This window comes from Vicugna pacos, chromosome 12, assembly GCF_048564905.1.
Source record: "Vicugna pacos chromosome 12, VicPac4, whole genome shotgun sequence".
Classification (NCBI taxonomy): domain Eukaryota; kingdom Metazoa; phylum Chordata; class Mammalia; order Artiodactyla; family Camelidae; genus Vicugna; species Vicugna pacos.
The window spans coordinates 57159920-57179615 of NC_132998.1; the positions used below are offsets into that span (position 1 = coordinate 57159920).

Consider the following 19696-nt stretch of genomic DNA (forward strand, 5'->3'; position numbering starts at 1 on the left):
TTTTTCTTTGTCAAAGGAGAGTTGATGAAAGAGAGCTTGTGGGGTGGAATCAATGGGGCTCACTCAGCTTGGACTGTCCGGGTGGAGTGACTCTTCAGCTTATATGCAGTGAGGTTGCTGAGTAAGTCCCCACTGACCCCTGGAGAAGGTTCTGTCCTCCAGTAAACATCTTCCTCTGTGTGTGTGTCTGTGTGCGTTTCTGTCTCACTGTCTTTTCTTTTTTTTAATCCCTCCATCCTTCTCTCTGTCTGGTTGCCTCTGTCCCTCCCTTCCCACACCCAAAATGCAAAGAGTCCCCGCTACTCAAACCTCTGCTGGTTTTTAGGAAGTGCTGCTGCGTCAAGAGCCTACATACCAGACCCCGGCAGGACAGGACTTCCTCCCCACACTGGGCTGGGCGGGGCCAACGGGAAGGGGCCTGTTGTAGCTGAGATGACACATCGCGGCCGGGCAGCCTGAGCAGCAGCTTGGTCTGCAGGCCACCCTTCCCCGGGGGCTTCAGAATGGACCTGTACCACCCAGGTAAGCACCCGGGCCAACCTGTCTGGGCCTCAGTTTCCTGTTCTGTAGAATGGGGATAACAGTGTCTGCCTCACAGGCATCGGTGTGTAACTAGATGAAACACAGGTGGGACATGCAGAAGCAGGCAACGAATGATTGTGGGCTCAGGCTCGGTGCCAAGCTGTGTTCTAGGGGCTGGGAGTCCGGGGAACAAAGCAGGCACTGCCCCTGCCCTCATGAGCTTACCTTCTAGACAGGGAGACAGACAGTCAATGTCTGAATATAACATGTCAGGTGGTGACAAGCAGAATGAAGAACAGTAAAGGATGATAAGGAAGATGGGAGGAGTGGTCAAGAAGGCTTCAAGAGGAGACACCATTTGAGCAGAGACTTGAAAGAGGGAAGGAGTGATTCATGTGAGTTTCTGGGGAAAGAATATTCTTGGAGAAGGAACAGCCTGTGCAAAGGCCCGGAGGCGGACCTGAGAAAGGTTGCTTGTGTTGAAGCTGATGCTGTCGGAGAGGATGTAACTGCCTGGGTGGCACAAGGGCCCTGCAGCCCCTGTTTGGCCTCTGGGGGTGGTGACAGTGGCCTGTGGGGTGGCTGAGGACACTGCTTCTTGCCAGTAGAGAGGCCCAAGTCTGAGCAGCAGGGGACCATGGATGAGACCCTGCCAGGTGAGCAGGACCGTGTGTCTGCAGGGAAAGGAAAGATGGCTGCACAGTTTGGACAGGAGCAGACAGGACTGTGTTGTGTTTCTGTGAGGCAGAGAGGAGAGGGGCTAGGTCTCTGTGCCCTGCATCTAAGAATGTTCCAGCATGGCCTGAAATTCCAGAAAACAAGAGCTGCTAGGAGCCATCCCATTCCCCAGGTTCAGATAACATGAACCCTGTAAGCAACAGAACCCTTTCTTAAAGCAAAACCTAATACAGAGCAGTCTGACCCCACCCTCGCCCCACGGGCTCTGGAGAACACAGTTAGAGAACCACCGATCCATTTTAACAGCCCCCATTTACAGATGGAACAAAGGAAGCCCGGAGAGGTACCCAGTCTTTCTGAGGCAAGACCACTCCCCACCTCCTGGCTCCCTGTCCCTGGCTCCCTGGCTCCCTGTCCCAGGCTCTCTCCCTGAACCCCGCTCTTCTCCAGTGGGCTCTTGGGGGCAGGTGGCTCACGGACTACAGGGGTTCCGTGAAGACATCTTAGGGGGCAACTGGGAGGTAAGAGGAGACCCAGCGAGGAGCGGTGCCTGGCTCAAGGTCACTCAGCAGACGCGAGGGTGGCAAGAGACAGTGAAGTTATCCTCCGACAGACTGCCTGTCTTTCCACCATTACTGCTTCTTTCCTTGGGGTCTTCACATACTAAAGTCCTTAGGATGGTTGTCCCCATAATCAGATGAGGAAACTGAGGTTCTCGGCGGTGAACTGGAAGAAAGGATGGAATTGCCCAAAGTCGGGCAGCTGATAAGTGGCAGAATGGGGACAAGAAGGCAAGAGGAGAGAGAGCCCCAGTTTAGCCTGGGCCGTGTGGGAGGGGAGGGGCGGGGCATCCGAGGGAGGCCAGAGGGTGAGTCACTGCATCGCTTCAGGCTGGCCTGGAAGGACAGGGGTTGAATGGAGTCGCTGCAGATAGCGTCTTGGGAGATTGGAGGACTCCATTGATAGGTTCATCTATTCATTCATTCCTTCACTTATTCTGTAAGCAGTCCTCTGGTGTGCAGGCCCTGAGTTGTGCAGTGCTGTGGACAGCAGTGACGAGGCCGTGGGCCCAACCCTGTGGGGACTGCTGGTCCACGGTGTTGGGGAGGGAGGGACAGACCCTGCAAGACAATGACCCAGGGCAGATGTGCAAACTGGCAGAGACCTGGAGCATGGGACAGAGCGACTCTTTCCACCCGGGGCAGGGGAGAGCTGGGAAGACTTCCTGGAGGAAGTAGAGGGAAGGAGGGAAGGTCATTTCTCTGCTCCTCAGACTCGGTCTTAATCAAAACTCCTCCATGGCCAGGTGACTTCCCCTCTCTGAGCCCAGATTTGTCATCTCTTAAGTGGCATCATCACCCTGGCCGTAGCGGGGGGAAGTAGGAAAAGAACAGGGATGGGGAGTCAGCCTGACCCAGCTCAGATCCCAGCTTGGCACCAACCTACCAGTGTTGGTGGCCTCTTCCTTCTGTGGGTTTCAGTTTCCCCACTTGTACAAAGGACAGGATGGCGGCAAAGGCCCCTGGGAGCTGCCTCCCCTCCTCCATCTGGGGGTGTCACACCCAGAAGCAGGTCCCCTCCCCCTGGGTCTGTTGAAAAGCTGAGAAGTCCTGGTAACAAAGCCCCAGCGTGACCAAAGACAGTCCTGGGGCCGGTGCAGTAAGACGGCGGGTTAAAAATAGAGGCAGCTGGGCTTGGGGAGGAAGCCACATGCAGCGATGCACCCCGCAGGGCCTTGGGGGCTGGGGCAGGGCAAGCTCCGTGGGCCGCCCCCTGCCCCAGTGTCCCTCACACCCAGACTCTGAGGGGCCTCTGCCTTCAGGACCCCAGGATCGCACCCTCCTCCTGGCCTGGAAAGGGGAAGCGAGGCCAGCCAGCTGTCCTGGAAGTGGGGCTGTGAGCAGATTTCTAAAAATACAACGGGAAAGAGGAAGGACAAAGGGGAAGTAGAGAGGAGCTGGGGAGATGGCTGGGGCGGTACCTGGGCACACTCAGCCAGCCTGGGCTCTGGGTGCGGAGGGCACCCGGCCGCAGTCGTGGTGGCGGGAGGGGGGGTGTCAGTGGTCAGGCCCTTGTGCGAGGTGGACAGCGCAGCCCAGGGCAGAGTACATGGAGTTTGTGGTGGCAGCGGTTGTTACTATCATTTAAATATCTTTGTGTTTTTATTATTAACTTTATTATTATTAAAATCCATCTCACACAACCTGCACCAATGCCTGAAACACCATCATCACCAGGCTTGGAATCAGAAGTGAGCACCCTCAGACTGTGTCCTTGTCACCCTCCCTGAACCTCAGCGCCCTCAGCTCTGAAATGGGGCGAAATCCCCACTTTTAAACAAATGGGTGCAGGGTCGTAAGGCCCCCATGTACCACGCGATGGGTGCAGCAGGCCAGGGGCTGTCAGCACTGTCTCATGGGTTCAAAGCACTTGGACAGTTGTCACCTGACAGAAGGGGACAGTGGGCTGAGAGGGTTCACGAATGCACTTGTCAAATCACGAAAGGAACTGCATGAAGAGTAAAGGCAAACGAGCCCTCACTGCCCTCACGCCGTCCCACTCTCCTGGGAAAACTGTGTCCCCAGCTCTACGATGTGGGCCTCGTTTTATTTCTTACCCCAAAAGAGAAAGGGGCTGGGATCGTTAAGCATCAATCATCCTGCCTCCATCTTCATTCTCAGTGGCAGTCAGCCATGGTCGGCATTTCTGTGTCAGAATATCCAAGGTTAGTGTCTTGATGGGGTTTTGATGATTTGCATGGAGATGTCTGGCTTCGGAAGATCAGTGTCAGGGTTGTGGCCACAGAGCCCCAGATGGGCCGGGGTGTGAGTCCCATTCTGCCACCTCCCAGCTGTGCCCCCTTGGGCAGGTCACTTAACCAGTCTGAGCCTCTGGCGCACCATCTGCAGACTGATTGGAAACCCCTCCCTTCAGAGCTGTGGTTGGGTTCAAAGGAGCTAGTGGGCGGCAAAAGCCTGGAGCCCCCGGGGCCTGAAACAGAGCAGGTGCCCAACCAGCAAGACTTTCCTTCGCCAACAGCTTGGCTTATTCATCAGGCAAGATCCCAGATCTGCTGCAGGGATGGGAAGAGGGTGAGGGAGGTGGGGAGCCCAGCTGGAGCACAGGAGGGCCCCTGCGAGGAGATGGAGAGGATGAGTAGGAGCCACTAGGCAGAGAGGAGAGGGAAGGGCATCCCAGACACAGGGAACAGCAGGTGCAAAGGCCCGTGGAGGAAGAGAGCACATGGGGGCAAAGGAAGGGCGGTCGGGAGGCTTCAAGTCGGGGACAGGAGTGGGCGCCTTGTGAGATGAGGGTGGGGCACCACGGGGACCGGTGGGTCTTATCGTCAGGACAATGGGACGCTGTAGGAGACTGGCTGGAAGGGGCAGAGTGGAGGCAGGGACATCAGGAGGCCTTCAGTAAACCAGAGAGAGGAGCCGGGGGTCTGGGGGGGGCCATGGAAACAGAAAGAAGGTGGACAGGGCTTAGTGGTGGAGGAGACACGAGGGTGAGAGAGGTGCATGTCAAGGTGCCTCCTGGGGTCCCTGGGGGGGCCATTCCCAGAGCTTGAGGACTCAGGGAGAAGACCAGTTTGGGGGGAAATTCTAGGAGTTCCGTTTTAGTCCCAGTGACAAGTGAAATGATGGTCAGGACACAGGGGGATGGAAGGGTCTGAAGCTCTGGGAGGGGGTTAAGGCTGAGGGTATGCGTGTGAGTCCTGGGCCCGGGACAGGAAAGGGGAGCTAATATGACCCATGAGGAGAGATGAGGAGAGAGGAGAAGCCGGCCTGGGACCCAGGGGGAGCCCCAGAGCTCACCCCTTGACTGTCCACATTAGGGATTATCCATAGAAACACGAAATTCCCACCTGGCTTCTCTCCAATAAGCAGCCTGCCTGGACTCCACCAGCAGGTGTGCCCTGGGCCAGAAGCAGGGCTTCGGAACGCAAGCCCCAGCCAGCAGGAAAACAACGAAAAGCAAACAGACAAAACACAAAAGCCTGATCTTTCACCCCAAAGTCAGCTAGAGGTGATTGGATTTTTCCACCACGGATCTCAGCCTCCCTCCCCTCCTGACAGAGGAGTTCCAGGTCCCACCTCTGGCGCTGCCTCCCCTGCTATGACCCTGCTCCTGTCTCCACAAGGATGGCCCCTCACGCCTTCCGTTCCTGCATGTCCCCAACGGCATGCAGAATCCCCCTCTCTTGGGACAGAGGCTTAGGTGTTGGCAAATTGGGGTTCTGATCCCAGCACTGCTACTTCCCTGCTGTGGGACCCTTGGCAAGTCACTTCGCCTCTCTGAGCCTCAATGTCTCAAACTGAAAAAGATCCATTTAAAAGAGTTACGAGGATTAAATGACACAATTTATGTGGCACTGCTGGCATGGAGCAGGTGCTTTTGCACTTAGAGATTAATGAGACTCTTGCTTTGTCCCCTGGGGTAAGTGCCACCTCCCCTCACTCTCCTGGAAACCAGGATCTCTAGACCTGCAGAGCTCAGAGTGACAGGGACAGAAAGGAAAACTCCCAAGGGGGTCACTAGAAGGTATGTGGAGCCCCTTCTGCTCCTTGTTTCTAAATGCGTGTAGGTTGCCTCTTGGGCACCGAGCACCATCTAATGGTCATTGACTTAAGGTGTATGATGCACCCTGGAGGATGGTGCCCTGTCCAAGTATTATAACGTCTCCAAACTGACACCTCAGCTGCACCTTCAGTAGGCTGCTCCATCACTCTGTCAGGCCAGTGAGCAGGCCAGTGTCTTCTGGTGGTAAAATGCGTGAGAGGACCAGCAGGTCCCACAGCCACATGCTCTTCCCACACCTCCTTTACTGGAAAGAGGGTCCCTGGGTCTAATGTGAGGTTTTGCAGTGTTCTGAGTCAGCAGGTCCAGCCCTTGGACAGTACTGCTCTGTGGCCAAGGCTCTGTGGGCAGGAAAGGCCACCACATATCCAGAACATGTGTGGATTCCTGGTGAGATGAATCACTGACTTTTGCAGAAGGGAAGGGACCCAATGCAACTGATTTGCCACCAAGTTGCTGGTAGGTCTTCTGGAGAAACGATGGGTCCTTGTTGCTGGCAGGTCTGATACTCAGCAGTGGCAGGGCAATGCCAGTGGCAGGGCCAGCCTGGGTGATGGAGTTCACACCTAACCTCCACAGGGGCCACATGGTTACTTCATTTGGATACCACTGCACCAGCACTGGGCTGGCCAATCAGAGACTGGCTGATGTCAACTGGCTGAATCATTCTGTCTGCCTGGTGGTTTAGCGCCTCCCCTGTGGTGGGTGCTTGCTGGGGAACATCAGTGTGCTTTACAAACATCTTCCCACTCTGTGCCCACTCCCATCGGGCCACCCACTTGCCTCTTCCCCAGACCTCTCTGTTCCCAGTCTTCCTTCTTTCCTTCTTTCTGACCAGTAAGGCAAGCCATCCTCCACTGCCCATGAATGCATATGTGTTCTTACTCACACCACTTCCCTTTCCACACGAAATAGATGACTCGGTGCCCTGCCCTGTGCTCTGCCCACTGGGAGGACTTCTCCCCACTGTCTTTCTGGGTCACTTTGAGCAGAACTGTAATTCAGTAACTGTCCAGTTTAACTCATAACCACACCCTGAGCCATCCGTCCTGGAACCAAGTCCAGGCATTTTTCTCCTTTATCAGAAGGTCATAAGGGACCCATCCATGAAGATACGGTGTGAGCTGAGGGATCTGGTGCAACAGCAGTAGATGACATACGGGTCTGGGTCACCCGTCCCTGGGGCTTACTGGAGACTTCTGTCTCTGCTCACACCTGTTTCTGGGTGAACCACTTAGAAAGGACTGCTGTTGGGCACATTTGACTTTATAACTTGGTGAGTCAGACGGACCCCCCCTGCTTGCTTGACCAGGGGAATCATTACCATATATACTTGCTAAAATGTTTCAGGAGCCTTGCTTTTGGGGACCTGGTCTCTTCTTCAGTCAACAGAGCCTGGATCTAAAAACCAGTCAAGGGGTCTTGGCTTTTTATGCAGTGACTGCCCTGTGGGAGGGGCAGATCCTTGGGCAAAGCAGCTCCATTTGGGCTAAGTTCCTGGGCAGGGACTCAGCTGTGAGCCATCAGCAGGTGATACACACTCACCCCCAGCAGCTGAGGGAGTGGGTGCCTTGGTCCCGAAGGGGAGACCTGGATGGCGTCTATTATACATGTGTTGCACCCTGACCATATATCAGATCCTTGCTGCGTGTTTGGCAAAATTCAGCTTTTTCAATCCAGACAACCACCATCTAGGTTATGGTTCATGTTTCAGAGACAAGGACACTGTATTTGTTGAGTTTCAGGTATAGCTGCTGTAACTAAGAGACTCAGAAAAACAGTGACTGAGACATTCTCAGAACTTATTTCTCTCTCATTGAAAAGTCCAAGTGGGTAGCTGGCCCAGGGGAATATGATGACTCTTCTCCACATGGTTGCTCAGAGCCCGGGCTCCTTCTAGCTTGGCACCTGCTTCCACCTCAAAGCCCGGGATGGCTGCTCAGTCCATGGGAGGGGGAAGTCGGGAAAGGGAGCCCTCAATAGTGTCTCTGCTTTCATTTGGGAGGTATCATATCTGTCCTTGTAAAACCTTTAAGAAACAAGACTAGGCACTTCCCAAAGCTAGGACTTGAGAGTCGGGAGGTTTTGGGCGGGCAGACAGGAAAAGGCATCCCAGGGTGGAGGAGCTGTAGAGGCAAAGGTGGGGAAGTACGACTGAGAGTTAGACCACTGGGGGCAGTGTGGGGCGGGCAGGCTGGAATGGCGGCTCTTGTTGAGAATGGGGAGTGAGGCTCACTGGAAAAGCCAGGGAGACTACAGAGGCCCTAGGACCAGGATGAGGGCTTTTCCCTCTAAGGAATAAGAGGTCTGTGGAGACTTCGACCAGAAGAATGTCACAGATGGGACAGGAAGCCTGGTGTAGGGTAGAGGTGGCTCAGCTGACTTAGCTGTAGAAATGGTTATAACACCACCTCGCACAGAACACCAGCACCCCCGTGTCTCCTGTAATTCATTTCTAGGCGAAGAGGGAAGAACCCAGGCTTTGTAGGCAGCTGAATCCAAGTCCCACCCTGGCTCAGCAACTTGTCCCTTTGGGACCCTGGCCAGGTCATCTCGCCTCTCTGAGCTTCAGTGTCTGGGGCAGGAACTGTGAAATGTCCCCCCCTCCTTCCAGTTTCCCCATCTTACGGAGTAAAGCTGTCAGGACCACCCCACTAAAGGCTCATTACCCAGCCTCCCTTGCAGGTAGCCATGGCCATGTGACTGCATCTGGCCAATGGGATGTGAAGCACAATGAGACGCCACTTCCTGGTCATGCAAATGAATGAGTGATCCAGTGAAGGAGTAAATTAAAGTTCCAGGGAAGGACAAACGCCTTCAGCAAGTGTTGTACTGAGTACCTGCTGTGTGTCAGGCTCTTTCTAGGGGCTGAGGAGGCAGCAGCAAGCAAAATTGTTGAAGGGTTTGTTCTCTTGGGGCTGAGAGCGAAGTGAGTAGAACACAAAAGATGCAAGTAAACAAGATGGCTTAGGGGGTCTGTACCCAGATGGGTAGAGGAGACATAAAGCTGATAGGAGAGGAGGGTGGGGGAGGGATTGCTTTAGACAGGGCAGTCAGGGAAGGTCTCTTGGAGGAGGTGACACCTGGGCCAAGGCCAAAGTGAAGAGGGCAAGCAAGGCATGGGTTTCTGGAGAGAAGAGGGCCCTGGGGGAGTGAGAGCTGGCTGGGGTGGCTGGAGCCCAGTGATGGGGGGGAGGGCAGGGATGAGCCAGTGACCACTGGTGCTTCTCTCTCCAGACCCAGGGGAGCTAAGCAGCATGGAGACGGAGGAGCTGCAGCAGATCAAATGGCACCGGAAGCAGCTTCTGGAGGACATCCAGGTGTGCTCGCCTCACACACAGATACACATGCTCTTGTCCACACACAGGCTCACGCCGACACGCCCTCAAACCACACTCACCCACAAGCCGACACTCAGACATGCTCAAGCACCTCCGCGCTCACTCCTGACCCAGCCTGGGCTGAGAGCGGGGCCGGATTCCAGCCCACAGGTAGCCTCAGCCCCAGCCCCCAGGAGTAGAGAACAGAACTCCCAGGGGCCTCCCCACTCCTGGGCTCAGCCGCCAGGGCCCAGAGACAGCCAGGAGAGTGGGGGATGGAAAGGGGGCTACTGATGAAGCAGCTACTGTGTGCCAAGCTGCACCTGGGGCTCTGTCCCCCTCACGGCATGTCAGGTTTTCCTGCCACCTATGTGGTGCATCGCCACCCTGGGCCTCAGCTTCATCTCCCCTAAAGTGTAGGCCATTTGTTCTAGATCACACCAGCAATGTGTGCCCAGCACTTGCCAATTCACCAGTTTCTCAGAGGTTAGCTCATCTGATTCCCAGCAACCGTCTGAGACATGCTCTGCTTCTGTTCACAGACTGTGCTGTGCTCAGCCCTGCCCCCGGGCCTTTGCACTCCTGGTTCCCTCCACCTGGGATTCTCTCAAGCCCTCCTCATGGCTCTGCCTTCTCCTTATTTTATTCTGGGCTCACATGTCTCTCCTCCTAGATGCCGCCCTCACCCCCCCCCCAGGCTGTAGTTGCTGGCCCCCCCCCGCATCCCACCCCATGTACCCCTAAGATTCTAGGGAAAGTCAAAGGCACAAGGTCATTCACTCAGCATGTGATTTACACCTACCACATGCCAGGCTCTTTCTATACCATTATTCTGACTGCTTCTGCATGGTCCTTTCACTGGATCCGTGACCACCATGATCCCAACCCCACGGGCCTGTGAGCTCCACATAAGGAGAGCCTGGGTCTGTTTCCCACCACTGTATTCCCCAGCCCAATAGCCAGAGCATAGTACGTGCTCAATTAACACTTGCTAGTGAGCCCTCATTTTATTTGTGGAGAAGACACTCAGGGATTCAGCCAAGATCACATGGACAGGAGCTGACTGGGCTCAGATAGAGGCTCCAGGCCCCATCCTGATCCTGGGTCCCAAGACAAGCCCCCAGGATTACCCTCATCCCAAAGATCTTGGAGGAGGAGAGGGGTGCCTTCGGGGGCTCTGGCCAGATGCTCATGTTGCTGCCCTGCGGGGGGATGCTGGGCCAGCTGCCACTTCTCCCCGTCTGCCCGGTGTTGGTGTTGGCAGAGTTGAGGATCTCCACTGCCACTGGGCACCTCTTGCCAGGTCAAGATGATAAAGACTTGGGGGGTGGGGCATGGGGGAAAGCACAGGCTTGGAGTCAGATGTTGGACACGTCACTTCACCTCTCTGCACATCAGTGTCCTCTCCTGTAAACTCCACTGGAATTGCAAAGCCCCTGAGAAGACGGCCTGGGCTGTCTTGCACCCTCATGTACCCATGGTACCTGGCTCATCATGGGCACTGGATCTAGGGCGAGGGACTGGATGGAAGGAAACCAGAGAGGAGGCGGGGCCTGATCAGAAGGCAGGAATTTGTGCCTCCTGACTGGGAAGGCAGGAGGGAGCCATGGACGGAGTTTGAGCAGAAGAAAGGCAGGCACCAAGCTGTGCTTCAGAAAAATGGCAGCTGGGTGGAGAAGGGCTTGTCAGGAAGGTTTGGCTCAAGGGCAGGACACTTTTCAGCTGCAGAGGCGAGGGATGGGAGGGCGGGAAATAGAGTGGGGAAGAGGGTGGTGACTGGGGGCTCCCTCACCCCACAGGAGCCCTGGGAGAATTAAGTGTAAACAGAGGCTATATGTTTGGCTTGGGATTTTGAAGATATAAGACATCTGGGAACGGGATCTGCCAGGGGAAGGTCCCTCAGTAGTGGCTCAAGGCAGACAGGTTTGGGATTCACACCCAGGGTTGGGAGCTCTTGTGTGGGAGGGTGGAGGGTGGTGGACCCCTTTCCTCCACCCTCTGACTCTCCCTCCCCCGTCATGCCCCTGCCACCCCACAGAAACTCAAGGACGAGATTGCAGACGTGTTTGCCCAAATTGACTGCTTCGAGACGGCAGAGGAGAGGTGAGGGGCCTGGCAGGGGAGCCTGGGAGCTGCCACAGTGGTTTCACAAGGTTGCCACACGCCATGAGTGACTGTGAATGAGCAGAGGCCACTCCAGGGCTGGGGCCCTGGTGAAATCAGAGATCCAGTCCCCAAAGGTGAGGCAGGGGAGTGAGAGAGGAATAGGATGACCCTGACACTCCATCCCGTGGTCTGGTCTGGTCTGGTCCTTACTTCCAGACAGCCCCTCTCTTCAGCAACAACCCCATCCTCCCACTGCCTCCACCCAGAGACTCTGACCCCACTCCTGACCAACAGCTGGCCAGGAGCATCCTGGGAGGGGCCAGGGAGAAGGAAAGCTCAGCCCCAAGGACAAGGACGAGGAAGCCAAGGGCCATACAGAGACAGGAGCCTGGCCCGTGGCAAGGCTGAGGTTGGTCCACCTTCCCCTACCCGTAGGGTATCATCCACCCTGCCTCTTCTATGGGAAGACTCAACCAACTCTGTGACCTGGATTTGGTCCACTTGCCTCTCTGGGCCTCAGTCTCCCTCTTTGTGCAATGAGAAGGTTCATCCCCGAATAATCCCTAGGGCCCCAGGGCACTGTCTCCTACATATGGTGTCCCAGGAGATCCCCACCCTGCCCCTGCCACCCCTCAATTCTCTGATGCTTCTGGTTGCCACCTCTCTAGCCCGCACACCAAAGCACACGCACACACACTCACACACGTACATACATGGCCCACATGACTCCAGATCCCCTACTCCAGCCCCAGTGATGACAACAACATAACGTTTACAGAGCAACTGCCATCAGCTTTTTTCAACGCTTTAACCTCTCAACAATGCTGGGGTGCAGGTGATGGAGTCCCTCTCATTTTATTTATTTATTTTAATTAATTAATTTTATTTTGGGGGGAGGGGGAGGGAGGTAATTAGGTTTATTTATATTTGGAGGAGGTACTGGGGATTGAACCCAGGACCTCGAGCATGCTAAGCATGCGCTCTATCGCTACCACTTGAGCTATACCCTCCCCCTGAGTCACTTCCATCTTACAGATGAGGAAACTGAGTCCCAGAGAGGTGAAGCAACTCGCCCTGAGTGTCTCAGCCAGCAAGCGCTGGAGTGGGATTTGCGCCAGGAGTCTGGCTGCAGAGCCTGTGCCCTCATCCCCAGCCTCCCCAGTATCTTGCTCCCACTCCAAGCACAGGGCCCCTCAAAATCCTCCCCCCAGAGCAACTCTGGGTCCTGAGGCCACAGCTCAGGAACTGGTTAAAGTGCTGGTGCTGGGCCCATTGGAAGTCTGGTTTCATAGCTCAGGGAGGGGCCCAGACCCTGCCTTTCTCACCTTCTCCCAGGTGATTCCGGCGCAGGCCCTTAGGGAATATTGGCTCTAGCTGAGGAGAGCATCCCCGGGATTGGCGGGGTGCCCTGGGGCCCTGGGCTGCCCAAGCTGACGTCTTCCTGTCTACAGCCGGATGGCCCAGAAGGAGAAGGAACTGTGCATCGGGCGCAAGAAGTTCAACATGGACCCGGTGAAGGTGGGCAGTGCCGGGGCTCGCGTCAGGGGGTCGGGGGAGCTGTGGGCTGGGCACCTCCACAATGCCCTCTTCTTCCCCTCAACTGACACAACTACCCACTCTGCAGATGGGGAAACGGAGGCCCAGCTGGGCTCAGCATCTTGTCCATGGCTGGGGCCCTGCTAACCCCTCAGCATAGCAGCCCCGGGGCCTGAGGTGGGAGCCAGGTGGATGGGGTGGGGTCTGTGATGTCTGCAGACTTGAGGTCCCTTGGCTCTGGGCCTCTGTCTCCCCGTCTGTGAGTAGGACTTTGCACAGTGGGGCCCTTAGACTCTGGGGCTCAGTCTTCACAAGTGTCTTCCAGCCTCTCGGCTAGAGGGAGCCAGCCCTGGGACGCTGGCACAGAGAGCCGAGCACGGGGAGCTCAGGGCTGAGCTGTGCTCTAACCCCCATCCTCCGCCCCGCCCCCTACTGGCCTCAGAGCAACCCCCCTCGCCCAGCTAGGTGGCAGCTGGGCTCCTTTCCGGGAGAAACAGAGACAGGAAGAAGCCACAAGCTGACACACGGAGGTGGGGTCAGGGCAGCCAAGGGGTCCCTGGAAATTTACTGCTCTGGTTTAGAAGGCTGCCTCTCTTCCCCATCACAGGCCAGCAACTTCACACACCCCTCCACCTCCCACAGCCACAGAAACCGGACCCATGCCCCCATCCACGTGGAACACACCCACATACACACTAACGCACGCCCCTGCCTGGGAGGGGCCTTTGAGGAGTCCCCAGGGCCATCTGCTGTCACTCAGAGCCCTCCACAGCCTGTCCCCATCTTCCAGCAGCCTCTTCTCCAAAAGGAACAGGGACACAAAGGAATCATCACAGAAAACCAGAGACCAGCCCCTCAAACTCCTAAAATTAGAATGACAGACTTGGAGTGCCCGGGTTGTGGGGAGCGATGGCTGTGATATTGTCAAATCAGAAAAGCAGGTTTCGAGCAGGAAATCGGGCGAGGCACACTCCCATCTTCACACACAAAGCGGAGGACAGGACCCGCCGGGAAAGTGTCTCCCTCTGAGTGGTGGGACCGGGCAATCTCCTCTCCTTTTGATTAAGCTGGCTTTTTGCTAATTTTTATACAATGGACATAGATTACTTGTAAGAAAAAAAAAGATGAAATACTATTTTTAAATAACATGAATTTTAAGGGGACAAAAGGAATGGCTGAATCATTCCATCTTAAAATTATCAATTCGTAGAATCATTGAAGCATAAAATCAAAATGTGCCAGACTGAAGGGGACCCTGGGGAGCCCCTGGCATGAACCTGCTTCATCGCAGGAACCCTGTCTCTCTTTGCACGCCTCCGCTGATGGGGAACTCACCACCTTACAAAGGGAACGTCCCAGAACAAGCTATGCCAATGCCAGAATACCAGGCCCCAGGGCGCTGGCCACAGGGACTCCCTTCCATCCTCCTCCCAGGCCAGCTGTTGGGTGGGGCTGCTCACAGCCTCTGTGTACTACCTCCAGGGCATCCAGTATCTCATTGAGCACAAGCTGCTGACCCATGACGTCCAAGACATCGCCCAGTTCTTGTACAAGGGTGAAGGCCTCAACAAGACGGCCATCGGTACCTACTTGGGGGAGAGGTAAGGAGGACAGGGCCTTAGGGAGGCAGGGAATGAGGGTGTGCAGGTGTGCACAGATAGGTGTAGGTAACTATGGGAATGCATCCTATTAGACAAGTCATAACTTCTGGGGCTTCAGCGGGCCAGCTGATCACTTCCCTCCAGATTCTGAGCCAAAGCCTGCCTGCCTTCATTCTTTCCTTCATTTAGAAAACAAGTAGATATTTTTAGGATCTATTGTGCACCAGGCAGTGTTCTAAGCCCTGGATCTACACCAGTGAACAAAGCTGACTGCCCTCGGGGAGGTACGTTCTAGTGGGGAAGACAGATCCCAAAATATGTTAAGTAAGTTAGAATACTAGAAGTGCTTTGGAATACCAATAAAGCAGGGAAGGGGGAGGAGAAGCTCTGGGAACCAGGCGTCGAAAGCTGTGACTTTCAATAGTGTGGACATGAAGGCTCTCACAAAGAAGGTGACCTTTGAGTGAAACTTAAAGGAGGTGAGCAGTGTAGACATCTGAGGGAAGAGCATTCCTGGCAGAAGGAAGGGCATGTGCAAAGGCCCTGAGGCAGAAGCCTGCTCAAGAAATAGCGGGGCTAGTGAGACTGGAAGACAGCAAGGGAGGAAGGAAGTAGTAGGCAACAAGGTGGCACCCGAGAGAGGGTTTTGGGCAGAGGAGTCGTCTGAGGGGACCCCTCTGGGTGCTGAGTTGGGGATAGGCTGTAGGGGACAAGCATGGAGCTGGGCTAGGGAGCCAGCAACCCTTCTTCCAGGCTCCCCAGAGGACACACTCCTCCTAAGCAAGCAGGGGATGCAGGTGGCAAGATGGGCAGTGCTTTCCAATTTAAGATCTGGGAAGAGGCAGGAAATGGGAGTAGGCATGGTTCTCTCCATGTTACAGATGAGGACACTGGGGCTGGGGGAGGTCAGGTGGCTTGAGTAGGGTCACACAGGCAGGAAGTAAAAGAGGAAGGCTTTGACTCGGGGCAAGCCACTCCGAAGCCAGAGCTCCCCTCCTGGGTGAGAACAGTGCTGGTGTGCCGTGGTCGGCGGGGCCAGCTGTGTGTAGGACATGGGTGTTCACGTGAAAGTCAGGGGGACGGTGATGTGGGCTCAGACAGATGTGAGCGACCAGTTGGCGGCTGGATATGGAAGGAGGATGTCTCTCCCCTCCTTTGCTCCCACCTCAACCCCCTCCAGGAGGTGAGTGCCAACAAATCCTTCCCTTCTGCCTCCTCTCCAGGGACCCTATCAACCTGCAGGTCCTCCAGGCCTTCGTGGACTGCCACGAGTTCGCCAACCTCAACCTCGTCCAGGCCCTCAGGTGAGTGGTCCAGGGGACAGCGGCCTGACCCCTGAGGGTGGCATGGCTGGGGGACTGGGAGCACCACCATCCCCATGGCTATCAGCACAAACAAAGCATCAGGAACAAAAATTAATTAATGACAGTATCCCCCCCCCCACATAGAGCCGAGGTGAGGTGAGGTACCAGGTGGGGACCGCCTGGACCAGCGCCTGGCTGGTTACTAGTATTCATACTACTAGTATCATTATATTGCCCCATTATTAGAATAATATTTAATCATTGTAATTGTTATTACTATTATTACTGCCATCCCCACTGCTTTTTGGATTAGTGCTTGTTTTATTTATTTTATTAATACAGCTTAGTGTGTGCTGCATTTATTATTACTTTTCATTTTCTAATTAGGATATTACCGTTGCTACTCATTTTTACAGCCATGGGAGGCATCACAGTATATGGGTTAGGAGCACAGACTCTGGAGCCAGGCTGCCCGTTTCTCCTAGCTCTGCTGCTCATCCCTTGGGAAAGTCATAAAAAAAAAAAAAAAACTCCCTGTGCCTCAGTTTCTTCATCTGTAAAATGGGGATAGTAACAGTACCAACCTGATAGGGTTGTAAAGATGAAATGAGAAAGTGCTTAGAACTGGTCCCTAGTGAGTGCTTAGTAAGTCTTGCTGCTGCGGATGATGCCTGGAAAATCAGTTCCCGAGTGGGGGCATTTGATCTGGGCTGTGACGAATGAATAGGAGTTTGCAAGGCAGAGAAGGAAGAAGCCACCACCATCCAGGCAATGTGGCCTTCCCTCCAACTCCCATGCTCTTTAAAATAGAGGGGTAGGTGATTGGGAGTCTCCAACATTCATTCATTCATTTATTCATTTGTTCATTCTTTCACTCATTCAACAAGCCTTTACTGAGCAGCTAGTCACCGGGTACCCTGACCTGTGCGAGAACCAGCAGGAGATGTGAGAGGAGCAGGCACAGCGCTTGCCCTTGGGGAACTTAGTTGGAAGCTGTGGAAATCATGCAGCTCCAAGAAAAGGAGGCCCGGCCAGGGGAAGGCACTCCCTCAGGGTCCAACAGCCAGGCAGGGAAGGGCCTCAGAAACGGAGTCAGCAGAGACCCCCCTCGTGGGCTGAGATGGACTGGGCCTCAGATGGGCAGAGGGGAGCATCTGCTGAGCTCCTTATTCTGGAAGAAAAGGCATTTCTTGGGTCCCTCCTGAGGGCTTGTTGCTCACTAGTACAAATTCCACGGACCCCTCCCCATGAGCCTAGATGACAGGTGCAGACTCTCCCATTGACAGAATAAAGATTTAAGCCTAGGAGAGGCAGAGGGGCTTATGGGGGGGAAGGTGCCCCCATAACCCCACTGAAAGCCACCCCTTGCCCTCACTGCCCATGGCTCTGTTCATCCCCCAGACAATTCCTGTGGAGCTTCCGGCTGCCAGGCGAGGCCCAGAAGATCGACCGCATGATGGAGACCTTTGCAACCCGATACTGCCTCTGCAACCCAGGTGTCTTCCAGTCCACAGGTGCCAGGGTTGGGGGGACTCTGCCTGCCCAAGTCTGCCTTCCAAGGCACCATGGCCTCTCTACTCCCTCAGATTTCTCCCAAGCACCCAGACCCTGGGAACCCAGATTCCCGTCATGAACCCTCACTGAGCCCCTGCTCTGTGTCAGGCCTTCTGCTAGGTGCCTGTTGAGCAGAGCTGCCTCGGGGCATGATCCTTGGGAGAGGAGGCAGGAAATAATGTCACTACGGTGCTATGGCAGCAGTAACCCCATCTGAGGGCAGGGATGGGGGAGTCAGCATGTCCAGGATGGCTTCCTAGAAGTAATGAGGTCTGAATGGGATTTTGAAGGATGAATAGGAGTTCTCCAGGAGGTCAAGGGGAAAAAAGGCCTTTTAGGCAGGAGTTCTAGTTTGAGCAAAGGCACAGAAGTATAAAACAGCCTGAGCAGGATGGAGGGACCAAAGGGAGTTAGAAGGACATCAGAAAAGGTCAGTCCTCCATATCCCCCAACACAGTGGGCGAGAAATCATCACCACAGGCTTGTCCTGGCCTCTTCTCTGGATCTGAAGTTACCATAATAATCATCAAGTCCATGTACTGAGCATTCCCTGTGTGCTAAGTGCTTTACACACGCAAAGTCATGTGATCCTTCCATTCCCTCTGCAAGGTCAGCAGTATTTTCATTCCCGTGTTGAACACAAACTCAAGAGAAGTGAAGGGGGCTTCTTGGCAGTGTATCTATGGCAAGTCCTACAGAGCATTTGTCTTACTTTGTAGTTATAGACAAATTAGGGATTTGCTTATTTATTATCTGTCAGCTCCTCAAGTCTAAATGTCCCAACGACAGTGGGAACCGTCCAGATTTTTTCACCAGTGAATCCCCAGTCTACAGTCCTTAGTAGGTATTCAATAAATATTTGTAGGAAGAAAGGAATTTTAAAGCACCAGATGTGAATCACAGTCTCTCAACTTACTTTTGTGACCTTAGACGTGTAACTGACCCTCCCTGAGCCTCAGTTTCCTAGTCTGTAAAATGGGGGTGGGAGCAGGGCCTACCTCATAGTGTCATGGGACTTAAAGAGCTTAGCACAGAGCGAACACCAACAACATTAGGTGCCACTGACATCAGAGCTAGAATCGTCGACGTTCTAGAACATGAAGACTCTTCAAAGTTAAGCCTCCTAGTGGGGAGGGTATGGTTCAGGGGTAGAATGCATGCCGAGCATGCACAAGGTCCTGGGTTCAATCCCCAGTACTTCCATTAAATAAATAAATAAGTAAACCTAATTACCTCCCCACCCACAAAAAAAAGAAAAAAATTACTGGGCAAAGTTAAACCTCCTAATGTCCCAGATGGGGAAGCTAAGGTTCTGGGAGCCCAGGTACTTTCCAAGGTCAACCAGAGAGTTGGGGACACAGCTGGACTTCCCTGGCCCTGGACTCAGGGCTTTAAAACACCACAGAATAGCGATCACCTCCCTCCCAACTGCTCAGCCCAGCCGCCCTCCCAAGCGCATGAAAGTCTGAATAATGGAACAGGAGCTTGGCGCCGGGAGCCCCACAACGCCAGCAAGATTACCAAGCAGCACGTGACAAAGCCCTGAACAGTGTTGCCGACAATAAGCTTTCTCTGGGTTCCGAGGAGGCAGGGAACAGAGTGGGCAGGGGCGCTGGAAGGGCTCGGCGGGGAGGAGGGCTGCAGCTGGAGCCGCAAGAGCACGAGGGTTTAAATAGTAGAAAAGGGAAAGGGAGGGCGTGCCTGGCAGGGGGCCCAGCAGGAGCAGAAGTGCTGCGGCAGGAAGACTCAGAGGGGCTCAGAAGCTGACAGCTGAAGCCTGTTGGGAGCAGGGAGCCCCCTAGGAGTGGGAGGTGAGGCCGGACCTTGAATGCCAAGGCAGAAGGACAGGGTGGACCTTCAAGGTATACAGACAGCACTCTTGGCCCCTAGAAGGGGTTAGGGCAGAGGAGGGGAGAGTGACCAGCGCCAGGACCGTGACCTGCTGTCCCATCCTGCAGACACCTGCTACGTCCTGTCCTTCTCCATCATCATGCTCAACACCAGCCTCCACAACCCCAACGTCCGGGACAGGCCGCCCTTCGAGCGCTTTGTGTCCATGAATCGTGGCATCAATGACGGCAGTGACCTGCCTGAGGAACAGCTACGGGTAAGAGGGATGTGGCCCCACCCAGCCCTGGCCCCAGGCATCCAAGAGGCACCTGTCCTTGGATGGATGGCCCAAGAGAGCCTCCCCTAAGATAGACCACTCCAAGAGGGGGAGCTGCTGAGATGGACCTCTAAGGTTGGTAACTGTCTTGAGATGGATCATCACAAAAGAGACTGGTCCTAAGATGAGCTTTCCCAAGTGGCCCCAATCTCAAGAAGGAGGTCCAAGGACATCCAGGAGGTCCTACCAGACTCACAACAACCTTTGGGGAACTCTAGAAGCCCATCATTCACACCTTCCAGGAAGTTCCTCACGCAGCCTAGATCATTTCTTAGAATCTCAGATTCTTAAACTCTCAGCGGGTCAGAGCTGAAAATTCTCACTCTG

General features: G+C 54.7%; 1 protein-coding gene across 2 annotated transcripts in view; it reads left to right on the top strand.

The window, feature by feature from the left end:
• The first annotated feature begins 399 nt into the window (after positions 1-399).
• CYTH4 (cytohesin 4) overlaps positions 400-19696 on the top strand; it is a 29627-nt gene continuing 10330 nt past the window's right edge. For both annotated transcript variants that reach the window (XR_012078650.1, XM_006207052.4), the window contains exons 1-8: positions 400-522; positions 9019-9101; positions 11140-11204; positions 12659-12725; positions 14226-14344; positions 15568-15648; positions 17050-17162; positions 19161-19309. Coding sequence is in view for 1 of the 2 variants with exons in the window: in XM_006207052.4 (XP_006207114.1) it covers positions 504-522; positions 9019-9101; positions 11140-11204; positions 12659-12725; positions 14226-14344; positions 15568-15648; positions 17050-17162; positions 19161-19309 (696 nt within the window). In the remaining variant the exon portion in view is untranslated. The remainder of the gene's footprint in view (positions 523-9018; positions 9102-11139; positions 11205-12658; positions 12726-14225; positions 14345-15567; positions 15649-17049; positions 17163-19160; positions 19310-19696) is intronic.